The 18,568-nt window shown below is 44.4% G+C and overlaps 1 protein-coding gene across 2 annotated transcripts in view; it reads left to right on the forward strand.

Moving 5' to 3' along the window:
- The first annotated feature begins 1,946 nt into the window (after positions 1-1,946).
- The window catches only part of LOC138266963 (zinc finger protein 398-like), a 49,372-nt gene continuing 32,750 nt past the window's right edge, over positions 1,947-18,568 (forward strand). Inside the window, exon 1 of one of the 2 annotated variants that reach the window (XM_069215771.1) lies at positions 1,947-2,101. In XM_069215771.1, coding sequence (XP_069071872.1) covers positions 2,078-2,101 — 24 coding nt within the window. In that variant the 5' untranslated portion in view covers positions 1,947-2,077. Of the gene's footprint in view, positions 2,102-4,268; positions 5,389-18,568 lie in introns of those variants that run through there. The other variant, XM_069215770.1, reaches the window with a different exon arrangement.

Consider the following 18,568-nt stretch of genomic DNA (forward strand, 5'->3'; position numbering starts at 1 on the left):
GTGCAGTGGCATAGAGTGCGGTGGCATAAAGTAGATTATTTCACAGTAGAGTGAAGTGGCTTGGAGCGGTGAGGTGTAGGGTAGAGTGCCGTGGAGTGTGGTGGCATAGAGTAAAGTGGTGTAGATTGAGATGCAGAGTAGATTAGAGTGATGTACATATGTTAAAGGACCACTAAGTACATATTAACATTTTGTTTGTGCAATTTACATCCCAAATATTTTGAAGATTCTGTGTGCACTTGACACTTAGGGATAACACAGATCACTAGTTTGGCTTTTGCTCAATTTCAAAACCATTTTAAGACATGGACTAAGCGGGCAATTGCCTTGCACAACCTTGCAAGGGGTCTGGCCCCTGCTCACCCTTCACAAGCACGAACAGCGAACCATTGCACCAGAAGAGTTTGCCAAGGTGGATGGGTGTTGCTTATTCAACCGCTTGACAGCGCCCCTTCTGTTTCGCTCCTGTGTGCAGACAACTCCCCAGGTACCCAATACCTTACGATAGTCTTGGTGCAACCCTCTTGTCTGATTTTAGGAATTGTCCCACCTTGTTCTTCTCTTCCTTATTTATCCAGTTCTTACCAACAACCCTTTGAACCACTTGCCGTGGATCTCCCATATGATCTCGATTTCATCCTCCTCTTTTATTATCTTTGGTAGTCCGGGCTCCCATTTCTGAGAAAAATGTAGAGTCCCAGACGTACACTCTAGTGATGTGAGACTACAGACAACTTGTGGGTACCTCACATTCTGACCTTAGGTGTGAGACGGTTGCCCACACCATGTGACCTGACTCATTATTATTTTTTTTAGGTTGAAAGTCCACGGGCAGTTGGGGCAGCCAGATGATTTTGTTCAATTTGTTTAAACTACCATAAGGGAAGTTACCTTAATGTTTCCCAAACTGTTTGCCAGGGGTTTTAAAATGTACAGAAACATAATTAAAAGTTTGCTGTTACTTTCTCTTCAAGAAAGATCGGGTAGATTTGGGTAGGGGTGATGGCCTTGGCACAGTACTGAAGGGCATTAATTTACTACTGAACAAGGACGTAATGTGACACCTGAATGTAGCACACCAGGAGGCAATCACAAAAGGACCACAGTGAATAAATAGTGCTATGTTAAAAAAGAATACATAAATGCACTGACAACATAGTGAGGCGTGGCCTCTCTTGCGTGTGTCTATAAAACTGACGTTTGATCTTGAATTTTTGTCCTGAATTTTGACCCTTTGGCCTTAATTTTTTTACAGTCGTGTTCAGAATTTGCCTCAATGGCAGGTGGTCACCCTACATAGAAGTGGGGAAATCATTTGCACCTGTCTAGGCGAAGTATTTTGTAAAGGAAGGGCACCGTTCCTGCACAAAACCTATGCTAGAGTCACGCACCCTCGCTCGAAGCGCTAAGGTGTGAGTGGGGCAGGGCAGCTGAGAGCAGCGCAGGCGCTATGGCGAGGGGACGAGGCACACATCTATGTTATTTTGGCATTTTTGGCTGCTGCGCTGCCTGGGGGCTTGCAGCATCTGGGCCGTAGAGACGTGTGATATGTACATGTACAACAAACACTCGTGACAATATTCAGTGTGCAGTTGTCCATTTTATGTATGAAAAGTGCTTATTACAATTAATCTGCTATCTACCGATGCGATTTTTTATTTTTTGTAAATGCTTCTTGGGTCCGGGCGCCTTTGGCACCGGGGTGGTGCCACAAAGGGCCTCTTAAACTGCGGGACGTGGTCTTTGGCTGTGTGCGGTGGCTCCCTAGACATCTCCCGGAGTGGACTAGGAAGGCTCCTGCAAGTGGGACACGGGCCCCGGTGCCGCTGCACCATTGATGTCGCGCGGGACAAACACGGTTGGTGTGAAGCCTCCTTCTCGGCGCTATATTTGCGCATGTGTGGATGGTCAGTGTCATCCGTGCTGAGAAGTGTCTTTTCTCTGCGCTATATTGGGCTCTGAGCATGCGCAGTGACGGGCTGCCTCGGGGGAGGCCGCTTTGTTGTCCTGCCTCGGTGGCTCCTCCTTTCATCATCGGACTCGCCGCAGCCCAGTCACCGGACACAACTGGACAGAGATGTCTGGAGAGGGACCCGTGGAGGTGAGGCCCTGGAGGGGGAGGGGGAGGGGGAGGGGGGGGGGGTGTAGCTCCTCCTTTCACCCGGGTACCAGCTCCTCCTTTCATCATCCGGACCCCAGGCCAGTCACCGGCATCTGTCCGCGGAGGTAGCGCCTGGAGGGGGAGAGAAGGTGGCTCCTCCTTTCAGCAGCCTCGGCCCTAGCTCCTGGTTAACCCTCTGCGCTTCGAGGCGCTCCCCTGCAGGGTTCTTGTTTCACCAGAAGGCTCGGCTGTATAGCGCACTGGTGCCCTCTGCTTGGCGCTGTAGCCACCGTGGTTGTTACCGCAGCCCTGGGGGGGGGGCATGGTGCACCGGGGGCTCCACATGGAAGCGGCCCCTGTACTGCCCCAGCCTGGCACCCCAACACCCCAGTGACCCGGGATGGGGTAACAGCACCTCACTCTACCCCCCTCAGCCTCACTCACCTCTCGCTGCCACACCCCAGAGACATCTGAAGCTCTCTGGCGGCCCCGAACCAGGTGTACTTGTGGGGCCTCTTCGGACCCGCTTTGAATGACCCCGTTTCATCCCTTTCATGCCTCTTTGTCCGGCCTCTGGCGCTGCACAGGGCCCTGGTCCAAGCGCTACATGTCTCCATCTGATGCTCATGGGCAGTGACGCGTCAGCAGCAGCCCCCACATATCACTGCAGCCCCCCTCGGACCCCGGGCTCCACGCCAGCTCCTGCTTTGAAACAAACACATTTATCTGCAACATCTCCTGAACAGTCTCTCACACCTCACCTCATGAAAAATAAACAGTACCTCAAACAATCAACAAATGAGTTATTCAGGTCCATCAGGGCACGACTGTGTGGAGAACAGAGCCGGCTCCATCAGGGCCCCTGAAAGGCGGGGGTCCAGGGCGAGGGCCCACTCTCCCCCACCCCCCCCCCCTTAAAACGTCTCTGCCTCACTCAGCCTCATTGCGCCTCATTGTGCTGTAGTGTTCATCATTACGCCTCACTCTGCCTCATTCTACCTCACTCTGCCATACACACACTGCTGCTCTCTGCCTCATTCTGCCGTACCCTACCTTACTCTGCCTCATTCAGCCTCACTCTGCCCAGGGTCACTCATCCATGACCCCTGCAGAGGCCTCCCATGCCTATTCCGTCCCTACACATCTGGGTCTGGAAGCCAGGACACTCCGGCGGGAATCTGGCACTCCACCAGGCCGAAGCCCTGGACTAGGGCGACTGACTGACCGTCCACAGAGGTCTGTGCCTTTTCATTCCTCATCAGGGTGCAGAGCAGACGGGTGGTCCCCACAGATCCTTGCAGCTGCATGGTACCCTCTCTTGCCTCACAGCATCTGACTTGGAAACGGTAGGCTGGATGTTGGACGGTAATTGACCAGGACCACCCGTAAAGTGTGAGGTCCTTCAGAAGCTCACTATGCACACGTGTCTTGGATGGTCCAGTGTCCAGAAATGTCTGAATTAATCTCTCCTGGAGGCATAGTACTCTTGGTTGGTTTAACGCTGTGATCTCCGTCACATATGCCTGACATTGGGATGAGATGATGCCCTCTTCTCCAATACTGATGCTTGGCATGGTTTGATGCCTTGTTCTCCAGCACTGATAGCCAACCGTGGGATAGGTTGATGTCTTATTCTCCGGTTCTCGTGCGTGACCTTGGGGTGGGTGGATGCCTTGATCTCCACTACTGATGGCTGACCTTAGGATAGGTGGATGCCCTTATCTCCAACACTGATGGCTGACCCTGGTTGGGTTGATGCCTTGTTCTCCAGCACTGATGCCTGACCCTGGGTGGGTTGATGTCTTGTTCTCCAACACTGATGTTATGTGGGATGGGTTGATGCCTTTTTCACCAACATTGATGGCTGACCTAGGGATGAGTTGATGCCTTGATCTCCCACATTGATGGATGACCTTGGGATGATTTGAGGCCTTGATCTCCCACATTGATGGCTGACCTTGGGGTGGGTTGATGACTTGTTCGCCAGCACTGACGACTGACCTTGAAATGGGCTGAAACCTTGATTTCCAGCACTGACGACTGACCGTGGGATAGGTTGATGCCTTGATCTCCATCAGAGATGGATGAACTTAGGACCAGTTGATGCCTTCATCTCCAGCACTGATGGCTGACCTTGGGATAGGTTGATGCCTTGATCTCCATCAGAGATGGATGAACTTAGGACCAGTTGATGCCTTCTTCTCCAGCACTGATGGCTGACCTTGGGATGAATTAATGTCTTATTCTCCGGGACTGATGGGTGACCTTGGGGTGGGGGGAATGCCTTGATCTCTACCACTGATGGCTGACCTTGGGATGGGTGGATGCCCTGATCTCCAGCACCAACGGCTGACCTTGGGATGGGTTGATGCCTTGATCTCCCACAGTGATGGCTGACCTTTATATGGTTTATGCCTTGTTCTCCAGCACTGAAGCACTTATGGCTGAACTTGGGATGGGTTGATGCCTTGATTTCCACCACTGATTGCTGACCTTGGGGTAGGTTGACACCTTGTTCTAGAACCCTGATGACTGACCTTGTGTTGGGTCAATGCCTTGATCTCCACCACTGATGGCTGACCTTGGGATGGGTGGATGCCTTGATCTCCACCACTGATGGCTGACCTTGGGATGGGTTGATGCTTTGATCTCCCGCACTGACACCTGACCTTGGTGCGGGCTGATGCCTTCTTTTCCACCACTGATGGCTGACCTTGGTGCGGGCTGATGCCTTCTTTTCCACCACTGATGGCTGACCTTGCAATGGTTGATGCCTTGTTCTCCACCACTGAAGCACTGAGGGCTGAATTTGGGATGGGTTGATGCCTTGATCTCCACCACTGATGGCTGACCTTGGGGTAGGTCAGTGCCTTGTTCTAGAATACTAATGACTGACTTTGAGGTGGGTGACTTTGGGATGAGTTGGCTCCTGTTCTCGAGCACTGATGGGTGACCTTGGGATGGGTTGATAGCTTGTTCTCCAGCACCAATGGTGGACCTTGGGATGAGTTGATGCCTTAAGCTCCAGCACTGATGGCTGACCTTGGGATGAGTTCAGTGCTTGATTTCAAGCACTGATGGTTGACTTCGGGGTGGGCTGACACCTGTTCTCCAGCACTGATTGTTGATCTTTGGATGAGTTGATGCTTTCTTCTCCAGCACTGATGGCTGACCTTGGGGTGGGCTGACGCCAGTTCTCCTGTACTGATGGCTGACCTTGGGATGGGTTGATGCCTCGATCTCCAGCACTGATGGGTGACCTATTTCACTCCTGCAGAAAGATCCAGGTGAGAGTCTGACAGAATGAAGAGCTTGCGTTAAATTTTCGCCAGAGTGAAATAGAGGCGCACAAAAGTTCCTTGACTGATTTGGCACATATGATTGGTAACACAAGCCTTAGCACGGAGGGTGAATGCTCTGCAGGGGCAGCGACTGCGAGTCCCTGTACTCAGGGTGTAGACCAGGGAGGGAAGCCTCCAGAAGACGCCTTTACTCAGTTTGATGTTGCTGGTCCTAGTCAGAGTACGACTGCCTCTCTAATTCGCATAACTACTTTCTACTATTCCTTTAGCGCCGACCGAAGGCTTTAAGGGGGACCCTAAGAAATGTGGTGCTACCTTTAGAAACCAATGTCTACTACTCTTCATGTATGAGCCAGCCTGTTCTAACGAACAATCAAAGCTTATTTGACGACACAGCAGTGACTTGGTCCATCCATCTAGGTGATCTAAATGATCCTTTACAGTATAATTACACGGCGTCCAAAGCAGATTTAAAACGACTATTTGACTGTCCTACCGCTATGCCATCAGTGGATACCGAGTTGCTTAATCTGTGGCGGGGAAGTAGGGACCTCCTGACGTGTATATCTGTGTTTAGTCATTTGGCAGCTGAAGCAGGCTCACAAAAGTTCACCCTATCTGGGAGGTTACTGGGGTCTCTTTTTGGGTGTCTTATGTTTGTGGTATGTATCCTCACGCACTATTAGTGGCTATCTATATCACTGGTACTTTTTATATCTTATATCCTTCTCTCTTTCTTTTTCTTTTGCTGATCTTTTTTTCTTTTTCTTTTCCTTGTCGTGTATTATTCTTCTGCATGGTGCATGTGTCTCTGGGTTTTGATTTGTATTTATATCCACATACATGTATACATGGCTTTAGTGTTTCACGCTGTGGTAATAGATTGTGTAGCATTTCTGGACTTGTGGATTCTTTTGTCTCAAAGACGTTTTTTGAATTTTTGTGACTTTTTCATATTAGATGCCTTCTATTGATATGGTGGTATCCTAAAAAATTGGCGTATGGCTCTGTGCGCCTGTCCCTGCTGTGGTTTTTGTGTCCACACATAAACTTTGGGTTTGGAACCGCCCTGATGAAGGGGGCCTCCAAATGAGAGGAATACCGAAACGTGCGTAGGCTCCAGGTCCTACAGTCCTTTGGATTGATTTACACTAATGTAGTGTTTTATATCTTGTGTTTTATCATATATGATCAGTGAATTTGTTACTGTTGAAGTCTCCTTTTCTATCTACCCTCTGGAACAAACCAGAGACCAGCCAGCCTTAAGGTACAAGCAGAAATATTTAATAATACGTGCACGGAGACTGTGGCTTGAAAGGCCAAGGCCAAGCAGTCTGAATTGCAGAACTTCAATACAATCTTTTATGCATGAAAACCACAAAAGGGTGAAAATACATCATCCAATCGGAACAACTGAAAGATAATTTCTTCATCAAGTACATGGTGTGATGTTGATCAGGAGATGCATGGTATTACACATATAGTAGGCATCTATCCAATCACAGTAGAATAACATTTCATGGTGGCAGTGTGATACAAGATGACCACAAGCGTGACCTTCACATTTCTCAGACAGTTGGGACTTTCCAAGGCGTCACCAATCCAGCATCCTCATAACCTCTCCTCAGACCTATGTGGACATCGAGATGTCTGTCTGTTGCTGGGCGAATGAAGCAATGCATGTCGCATGAGCTTTCCCTTCTAAGCATGCCTTGCATTATAAGCTGCCTGTCAGGGTTAATGTACTAAAGTCATCCAACCTTCTGCATATGTTTTTCAGGTCTGTACATCATTGAGTATCACAGGATGATGTCAGGCCTGGGGGATAATAAAATGGATTCCTTAGTCAGTTTCCACATTCCGTCCTCTGATAATCAATGAGGAAATGGTTTTCCTAATCCTCCTGGAACTGTCTCCCACCCATCAGTGTTTAGGTCTAGATATTGTGTCTGGTATGCATGCTGTTGCTAACTTGGGAATCATTACTATTGCTGTCTTTTGTCATCTTTTGTACCTTTTGTTCAAACTTCAGTGGATACCTGATATATCACTATATGTGTGGTTTTTTTTTGTAAGCAATGTTGCACATGGGACATTAACCTTAGTTGTTATCTTTTGTGTGTGTGTGTGTGTGTGTGTGTGTGTGTGTGTCGGGCCACTACTTACTAATCTAGTCTTAACCTAACAACAACCCATTACTCCTATATGATAACTACACCTGTACTTGATAGTATGCATTATTATCAATGACAACTCTTATTTGACAGGAAATGGAATGTTGATTCTGTTCTATGTCTTTCACGGCTATAATTAGTAAAGGTGATGTACGGTACTACTCTGTATTTTTTTTTTTTTTTTTTTTACTAAGCACTGTTGGAGCAGGTGTGCGCAAACATCAAATGACACAATATATTTAGCTTTGCATCATACTTCACTTTCAATTTAACATTCTTTTAACATTCTTCTTTGTCCCTCAAAGCATGTTTGCTCATCTCTGTGGCGCTTACTTCTACTGATAATTTGGGAAAGAAGTTCAAAGTTTTAATGTTCAAAGTCTCATTGTCATTTAATGCTCCTATTCGAAGTAAGGGTGATCCGTGGGAAATCAGCAGACTCCATGAGAAGTATCAAACAACAACAAAAATCTAGTGCCCAGGGCTATTTCTTGGTCAGCCTTGAAGAGGTGTCGGACATGGTTGCCTTATTGAATTTCATAAGAGAATTTCAAAATGATCAATTTCCTATACCTTATATTTTGCCCCAGAGGTCACCAGTACTTGAGGCAAAAGGTATTGTAGAATGGAGGCCAGGTACTCTAGAACTGAAGGTTTACTGAGGTCTTTCAGCCATAACTGCAGGAGATGAAGGTTGTGAAGTTGACAGTTGGTGAGGTTGACGGTGCCCATAGTCCTTGCAGTTATACTCTTTGGAGGAGGCGAAGAGTTCCTTAAATGTTGCAGTTGTAGCGGGCCCCTATTCCCAGAGCCAACAGCCTGCAGTTACAGTACCATGGAAAGGCAATCAGCTGTGCCACAGTCGGTGGTACCCCCTCAGTGTGGCATCAAAGGATAACTCGATTACTTTGTATTAGAAACAAACAGGGCCCGCTTACACCCTCGGTCTCTTGGAGGCGTGCAGCACGAGCAGCCCTTGTTGAGCGGAGACTCTACCGTGATGGTGGGTCCACCAGTTGTTCCACTCGTTTCTGCTGCTGCGGATGTCCATGTTCCGCTACCTTCTTGGTGTAATAGCTGTGGATCCAGGAGGTCAGTCCTTCCTACTTTACAGGTGACCCAAGCCCAATCTCCCTGTTGGAGATCATGTCCAGGTAGTCTTGTCTAGCCAGGAAGGGCCTGCAGCACCTAATGCTGAAGGCAAAGCAAACTGCTGTCAAAATGTCTTATCAGATAATAACTTCTCAGCACCAGACATGTTCATAGGCCAGTCAAACAGTATTTCAGTCGGTGCTCAGTTTGACAACTTTGTCAAGGGTGCCTCTCTTGACCAATGAAGCAAGTGGTAGTGCATCAACCCAGAACCGCTCAGCAGATGCACAAAATCTTATAAAGGGGAATATCTGACTGGTTTATGGGGTAACTAAATTAAATAAATTATTTCACCCCCTCCTCTTTGCGCACACCTAATCCCACATTCTATTGTACCGCCTGTCAGCTGTTACTCATATCAAAAACTGGAAAGGAAACCCCAATCGAGGTACGTGGGGGGAAAAGCTCTCTACTCTGTGTGTAACCACTTGAAACATGACATAAATCTGTACAGAGAAATACAATTTCTCTCCCTCTTATCACTGCCCCACACTCGCAACATAAACTTCTCTAATTATACTTTCAAAAAAATAATATGCAGTTATAAATTTGGAAAACATATATTAATAGCAATAGCCAACCATCATTATATAGTCAAGAGTAATCAATGCATCAAATCCTTTTCTTATAGAGTAAGTGTAACACAGGACATACACTCAGAAGTGACATTGTAGATATACTGATAACATTATATTAATATTTTGTTACTGTCCCTGTATCTAAAGTCCCATCACTGAGGCATTTAATAAGTATGAACAAATAGATCTTATTGGATAGCCCTTATAATCACATATACTAGTACACTCTTACACGGAAATCAGCTCTAAAAAAATAAATGACAATGACACTCAGTAACATTAGAATATTCACACAAACTATTTCACCAAACAAATGTTAATCCAAAGGTCAGGAATAAACAAGCGTTACACCTGCATACAGCCAGTATTTGTGGAACACAGCATTGCATCCTATTATTCTCCTTCAACACACAGAATGTTTGCATCAATGCTAGAGGGGTTGGGACCTTGCAGGCATCTCCGCCATCAGAAGTCACTTCCCCTTTCTCGTACAAGTGTGATGTTGTGAAATGCAGATGTTCCTTTAAAATAAAATGTGGGCATGGGACACACACCTTACTGGGTGCCTTCAATCTGTTTGTTGTCTTTTCGCTAAACTCTTTCATAGTGCAAAAACACAAACAGGATGTAATTTATATTTGGCACCCTCATCATCAGAAGTATAATACTAATAGCTGTATTGCAGTACTACATAGCACATCTTAAGGTAGGAATAACTCTATCCTTATATAGGTCTGTTCAATACTCAAAACCAGTATGGAAAATATATAGTTGCAATCTACCAACACATGAAGGCAATCCATGTCACTGTGCACATTAAGATGTACCCCGGAAGACTCCCATTAATTATGAAAACATAAAACGGAACATAGACAGATGGATACAGAAAACACATCTTCTCGACAATGTTCTGATACCTAGGAAAAAACACGGACATAAAAATACTGCTCCAGCAGCCAATTATATGCACATATAAATACGTAGATACATACATCCCTGCGTCCAGGGTGTATAATATAATCATATAAACTTTAAAATGAACAGTATCCAAATACTTATTACGCATCAACATTCAGCTGTACATTTATTCTTTATTCCATACTTCAAAGAATCATGCTAAATCCAGCACACTATCCCATCATCGTGTGCACCACACCTCTACTTTGTCCGTCATGGCGACATATTGCAACAATCCGTTCCTTTGCCCTTGGAGCCATGCCCAGAGTCTGTGGTTTTCAGAAATGGGGAAGGTAATCTTAACTGCCACAACTAATGTAAGAACCTCGCAGATAAATGGTAAATTTGTGCCCAGAGTTTATCAGTTAATGCCACAGATAAAATTACAGTAAAAACATTGGATCAATACCATCCAGTCAGTGGATACACGTGGGATAAAAAAACCATGCACTCTTCTTTTACCTGTGGAGGAGACATAACCTGTTGATACTTTAGTTGCGCTCACATGACTTCAACATACTACATGTACTGGAGGTGGTTAAACATCCACTTGTGTTATTTTCTTTTAGCCTCTTATTAAGTGAAATCGATCACTGTCACTAACACGTCATGTGTCATTATTATTACTGCACTAATATGTTTATATTAAATATCAATACACCTTAGTAGAATTATTTTATCACATAACTAACTCACTCTACATCCCAACAAGAACCCTAATGTTTCTATATCTATTATTTCCTGATATTATTTACAATTCAGCACATAGTAACTCTTCTGTTAATCTCTAGATCTCTTCCATCATTGAACATGACTAAATTATTTGTATGTACTCTATAGAGCTATGAAGAAATACACAACCAGGGGTATGGAATTACCGTAAACAAATGCCCAGCACAATTCTTCCAGAATGCTCTCTCATCACATGCAAATATTTGCAGAAGCGCGAAAGCAAAATGTACTATTCTTTGCTTTCAAAATATCTTCACAAACAATGTAACTAGTATAGAAACATTTTGCTAAACTACCATGAAATTTTAGGTGCCATTTCTTTGAAGCATCAGTTAGTAAAATGTGCGGATGCATGGTGGTATTTCCAAAATGTATATTTATAATGGAAAAATCAATGTAACCTTTTCATCAAAGTTATGGGCAAAATTAAAATAAACAAGCGTTGGCAAAAGCAAAAATATGTTTTTCTTTTTCCCATCCTCTAAAAAGCACACATTGCCACAGTAGTTCCTGGCATGAACAAAACTACTTCGTGCCAATATGCTTCGTATGGAAGAGCAGAATGGTGTTGCTACCAATTAAGCCAGTCGATAAACAGAGAGACAGAATTCATATAACAAAAGGTCTGTGATAACCAGTTTGTGGCAGAATTCTTAAAGAAAATCACCAAGTGCACCCATGGTATCTGTTCCTGCATTAGTGCAGATTTACAGCTTTTATGCATGAGCTAGCATTTACCGAGGCAGACCAGGAAATCGGACTCCTATACAATATTTGTAAACGTCATTTTAGCAGGAGAAAATATGCATGTGTTTTTACAGGACAAGTAGACTGATGACACAAACTGTCCCAGGGACAAGTAGACATTTTATAAAATTCCACACTCCTGACAACATATTGTTAACTGCTGCAAATGAATCATCTGTTCCCTCAAGACTAAATTTGTTCACTCTAAGAATTTTGGCAACCTTTGCATGGGTCAAATATTTTTAAATGTAATCCCTACATAAAGTTCTTATTTGTAGTACACCTGTGGTTGCTAACCTTTTGACTCCTGGGGACCCCATTGAAACATTACTGGAAGCCGGGGACCCCTAAGCAATTTGCACAATTAAAATTTTAAACACGAAAACAGTAATTCGCAATAAATAGTACACACCAAAGACATACTAACATTACTAAATATATCATTCTTTTATATTGAAAACATATGCAAAAAATCAAAGCATTCTATTGGGAATATTGGTGCTGCATCTCGGCAACTAACTTTTCAATTTGTTTTAGTTTTAGTTAGGAAAGGTGAATCTGGGCAATTTCTTTAATTATTTCTGGGGCTATTTCTGTTATTATTTTTGTAGGTACATAAGATCTAAGAAAGCGTTTATACATAAATATGTGGTGGGGAAAGGAAGTAAACCATAAGTGCCTCTCATCTCCCCCTATCCTCTTTGTCACATGTAATACATTTTTATTATAGCACCTCTCATACCAGAGTAGGGTGTCGGAGCACTTTACAGGGGAGTACAAGGTGTAGGATGCACATGGCACCCACACTGGTAGACATTTTGCTAAGAGTTCTTGGTCTGGAGAAGCACAAACTCAGCCTTCAGAACATTACACAGTCGTTAGCGTTGTCTTTAAGAATAAGAATGTATTTCTACACAGGCAAACCTTTTCTTTTTGTTCTTTTGAGCAGCATAAGGAAAATGAAAGTCTGGGAAAAAAATAGCTTTTTAATTTGTGCTATGCAGTTGGCATGCAGATCCTTAATTGCAGTTTATAGATCACTGTGCTATATTGCCATTATGAACTAAAGAATCTCTGTGACAAAAGCAGTGACCCACTGTGCCATCCACATAAAATACTGTTCTTTGCATGATACACATCCTTTGCAGCTGGCATATTAACCATCTGTACTACCTTTCAGTCAAAACAGCCACTGTCCAAAACTCTCATTCCTCCCCAGCAGATACATTAATCACTAGAGTTATCTTGACGCTTTTATTTTAGCTGTACAATGATCTTTGCAGTGCTTTTAAACCTGCCGAAGAAAGGAAGTAATAAATATAAAAACACTCACACGCATGTTTCTGTAGAGGCACCAGCTAGAGAAGTGACTTCCTCCCAGCCAAGCCTGGGGACCCCCTGGGAATGTGTCATACTTAGTCTAGTGCCAAATGATAGTGTAGTAATTGGAGTAGTGGCCACATATTTCAGGCCAGTGTATCGCCTTCTTACAATCCTCCCACAAATCTCATGGTACAATAATGCTAAACAATGTATCCAGATCCTTCAAAAGCAGCCCTTGGCATGGCTATTATTCTGTTTAACTCTGTACATTTGTATGTACGTCGAGAAACTGTGTCCTGTGATCTCCAGCTGTGTGGTTGTATTGCTGAGCATCTCCTTCCACATCTTGATGTTATGGATTGTGTGATGTGCATACGTGGACATATCCCATAGTAAATTGTGTGATCCCTCTCGCCCCTTGCCAATGCACCTTTCCATTTCATTTGATATCTGTTCGTACTTCTGTTCATGTTTTCTAATGGCGTTAGCCACTTCCTCTTTACCCTGGCTATGGAATAACTGTCTAATTCTTTCACAAGGTCTCTTACGTTTTGCTTTTATTTTTCACTTCCTCATCCATCAAACGCCATGCTATGGTGTGGCTTTCACGTTCCGTCTCTGCCTGCTGCTGTGCAGGCAGCTCAGAGTGTTTGGTCCCTGTTGTGGTGCCCTCAGGCTGTAGTGTATTTCCCAAATGTCCTCAAGTAAAATTGATGTTTTGTTCCCGTGGCTGTGCACTCGACACAGGACGAGAGCTTGGCAAGCCCCTATTATCTCTAATTGTTTCATCCTCCAATCTTCCCTGCCCTTGTCTCTCTCCACTGTTCACTCTTATCACTCCTCTTTTTCTCCTCACATCCCCCATTCTTCCACTCCAGCAATGTTTTATGTACTTTATTTTTGACATCACTGGTCATTCGCAATTCTTGGAGACAGGCATTCCACGCGTAGAAAGCGTCCCATTTTAACCCTCTTGTTTTCCGTCCTTTGAGAGTCAGCATTTGTCTCAGGTATGTTATTTTATTCATGTCATAGGTGCCAGTGGTGGGAAACTGTAAATCCGGTCTCTTAGCTGTCAATTTATGCCATTTTTCTAAGTACAGTAGTGCATGTAGGCCTTCTTTCGACGCTATTTGGTATGATAGACTGTCCTTAGGGGGGCTAGGTTGATGTGTGTCTAGTTTGTCTTTACTGAGAGGGTTCCCCATGGCTGTCTTACCCTTTTTCTGACTGGTGATGCAATACAAATACAATTACAACCACTCTGGGAACACTAGGGTGTTGGTGTGTTCTTTACACCGCTCATACACTTTTTACACAAAGGGGAAAAACAGTGGGTGCATTCACGCACGCAGCTTCTCACTGCCAACAGCAATCATTTATTAGTAAAATTAGAACGCCGGTCTGCAATTATACCACAACTCAGCCAGCCCTGTTCACCTTGAGCGCACACAATGTTGAAAACAGACAGTTCCCCAGGTGCTAGTGGCGTCGCCCACACTGGCTTCCTTTGGGGTGAACAAGAGATGACAGCACAGTCAAGAGGGAAAGATAAGAATATCACACCCTTGCTTTCCTGCCCTGGGGCAGGGTGCGGCTGTATGATATTGGAAACTGGACCAGATCCGTGGCCAGTGACACACAGATAATGCAATAGCGGTGAACAACTCAGGCATCCACATGTAACAGTACAACCATAGGCAAGGGGTCTCAGTACAACTTGCCCTATGGAATTATCTTGTTCCCACCCCTTGTGTCGATATGTGGCGAGTGCAGAGTGGTATCGGTGTTTGGGTATGTTGGCAATTTAAGTCAGTCAATTATCATACATGTCGGTATAATGTCAACCAGGAAAACTACCCAGCTAGTCTTCTATTTTCTGAAGCTTCACCTCATAAAGCGCAAATGCAAGCAGTCAATGTAAATCATACTACCCCACCCTGTGGTGAACCCTTCACTCAGGAATCAAAAACCACTTTCTCACACACACGTAATGCAATCAGCATCTATATTTCACACTATTGTACATGAAGAGCCGATAGTTCAAAATGTAATAGACATAGTGCACAGAGCTGCAATATCACAGGAAACAGATAACATGACAATCGGATAACATGACAAACAGAGCCTGGCACCGCCTGCCCGCTCCACTGGAATGAACCACTATCTTTCCCATACACACGGACCCTGGCACCACCTGCCAGCTCCTCTGAAATGGACCACTACCATTCCACACCTGGGCACCACCTGCCCTTGAATTGTGGGGTTGGCGCCTACCACCCCCTCTGGCCAGAGTTATCCGCTCCAGCCCCTCCGGCTAGAGAATGCAGACAGCGACTTGCGCTGTGTTCTGAAGCAACACCGCTAGTTGCCTCTTTTCCTCGGACTTCGTTTTTAACAATAACAAGCTACATGAAACACAGGAAGCTAATCTAATTATGCAGTTGCAGCGCAGGGAGGAAGGAAATGGTGTAATACAATGGAAAGAACTAAATTAACACAGAATGCCAGCAGCCGGCGAACAGCTATAGGTAACCATCGGAACGTTCTCACGAGGTACATTAGAGGAGCCCGCAACAGAGGAAAAAATGCCCTTGGCATGCCACCGGAGACAGAGAAAAAATGCTATTATAAAGAAGAGCAGGCTAAGGGGTACGGTAAATATAATATAAATATTATCCATAAATACATCACCAATTCTACGCAGGAAACATATTAACGAAACACCCCAGTTACCTTCCTGCTTCGTAATATTTACACCGAAAATACAAGGGGGCAAACAGCGAGAGCAGGACCACCAAGCAATAGATACTCACGACAGACCCAGCCTCCGTCGCAGGAGGGGCCCTGTCCAATTGTTCAGCAGTCGCCCTGACTGAAACAGGAGCTGGGCTGAAGGGAGTCATCCGCTGAAGGAGACACGCATTCTCCACCATATGTTGAAGCCTCCTTTTCTATCTACCCTCTGGAACAAACCAGAGACCAGCCAGCCTTAAGGTACAAGCAGAAATATTTAATAATACGTGCACGGAGACTGTGGCTTGAAAGGCCAAGGCCAAGCAGTCTGAATTGCGGAACTCCAATACAATCTTTTATACATGAAAACCACAAAAGGGTGAAAATACATCATCCAATCAGAACAACTGAAAGATAATTTCTTCATCAAGTACATGGTGTGATTTTGATCAGGAGATGCATGGTATTACACATATAGTAGGCATCTATCCAATCACAGTAGAATAACATTTCATGGTGGCAGCATGATACAAGATGACCACAAGCGTGACCTTCACATTTCTCAGACAATTGGGACTTTCCAAGGCGTCACCAATCCAGCTTCCTCATAACCTCTCCTCAGACCTATGTGGACATCGAGATGTCTGTCTGTTGCTGGGCGAATGAAATGCATGTCGCATGAGCTTTCCCTTTTAAGCATGCCTTGCTTTACAAGCTGCCTGTCAGGGTTAATGTACTAAAGGTCATCCAACCGTCTGCATATGTTTTTCAGGCCTATACATCATTGAGTATCACAGGATGAGGTCAGGCTTCGGGGATAATAAAATTGATTCCTTAGCCAGTTTCCACATTACTATATCCTAATTTTATGTGTTATTATGTGTTGTTATGTATTTGATGTGAGATGTTCTATGTATTGGATTTTTCTTCTGTATACATCTTTATGTATTGTGGATATGAGTTTTTTAGATTTTCTATTATTCAGTATATTGTCATTGGTTTGTCTATTATGTGTGGGTGGGCCCATCAATGATTATTGTGTAAATACTCTTTAGTTATTCGAGTAACATGTTGTGTTTCATTTAAAGTTTTTGGTTTTCATACATATAATAAAATATTGTTGAAATAAGTCATTGATCTTATGATACATGATTTTTTTGAACAGGTAGATTTTCAGTACTGTGTTGGTTACCCTCAGACGGGACAGATAGGATAATGAGAGCTTGACATATGTTATATATTTTTATTTTATTTACATCCTAATGTGTTTTTATATATATCTATACAGTGGTATGTGATAGGAGCTCTGTTCGTTTCTTCTGCTTTAGCTGAAGTAGACTTGCCAGAAAACAAGAGGAGTGTTTTATTTTGTAGGGGTTTTCATGACGAGTTGAGAGATCCACTGTCGCAGGTACTCGACCCCTCTGAAAACTTTAGTTAACGAATAGACCTGGTGATAAAACAAGACCATCGTCTCGCTGAGTGCTGGCGTGACAGAGGGCGGCCTGATACTAAGCTTGAGAAAGCCCGATCCTGAAAAGACAGACGAGATTGAACCTATGCAGATTGGGAGTTTGAAGGGCCCCATTACTGAGGAAGAGAGATACATACTTAAGGTATTAAGGAAATGCTTATACTGTGGCGATAAGGCACACCTCCTATGAGTCGGTCCTCTGAAACACAGGAAAAGAGAAGAATTGGGAATCTAGGATACCCGAAACCTAGAAAGGTAACGAACAACAGGGCAGCTTGGGAATTTAGCAATGGGTCTCTTTCACCCCACACTCATCCCAAAACACCAGGACAGCTTGTGAATTTAACAACAGGTCTCTTTCAAACCACGCTCATGCCAAAACAACAGGGCATCTTGTGAATTTATCAACGGGTCTCTTTCAACCCACACTCATCCAAAAGAACAAAGCAAATTGTGAACTTAGCTAAGGGGCTCTTTCAACTGACACTCATTCCAAAATACAGGACATCTTGTACTGCGCACTCCCGCAGGACCGCGTTCACATTTTATACACTCACCCTCTACTGCGTAACCATCCACACAACCAGGGACACAAAACACCACTGTAAAACCATCCACACAACCAGGGACACAAAACACCACTGCAAAACCATCCACAGAACCAGGGACACAAAATGCAGACTCAACCACAGCCACTTCTACTCAACAAAACTCCTGCACACTCTTACAGGAGCACATAGGCAATATGTAACCATTCAGCATTACATTGCATGCAGCACATATTTAAAACATTCTCCTGACAACTTCACTCAGAGTGGCACAAGTGAAAACATACTGTCACAGCAAAATCAGCATGATATTTGTTTCAGAAAAAATGACAAATCCAAAGTACTCCACAATGGTGAGTGGTATCTCACCCGAATATGCCATAGAGAACCCATCACAATATATGTGACAGCAAAATCAGCATGGCATAAAAAAATAACCGCGGAAGGTAACACAAAGTTCTCCACTCCGTTGAGCACCATCACACCAGAACTACACTCAATACCCTGGCCCTAGATTCGATGCTAAAAGATACATTACAGTTCCCTAAGTGCTGAGGTGAATGTCACAAATGTATACATCACATTTCCCTGCAGAACAAGTGAAGATTAGCAAAATTGTGGGTCTCATATTAATTCTGCAGTGCAGTTTGGCTTCAAGTAACGACGCTGCACGCAGCTTTGATGTGTTTCCAAAAACTAGGATGCTGACGCCAATGATACCTGCATTGCGTGGACTCGCAGTGT

This window comes from Pleurodeles waltl, chromosome 12 (genome assembly GCF_031143425.1).
Source record: "Pleurodeles waltl isolate 20211129_DDA chromosome 12, aPleWal1.hap1.20221129, whole genome shotgun sequence".
In the NCBI taxonomy this organism is placed as follows: domain Eukaryota; kingdom Metazoa; phylum Chordata; class Amphibia; order Caudata; family Salamandridae; genus Pleurodeles; species Pleurodeles waltl.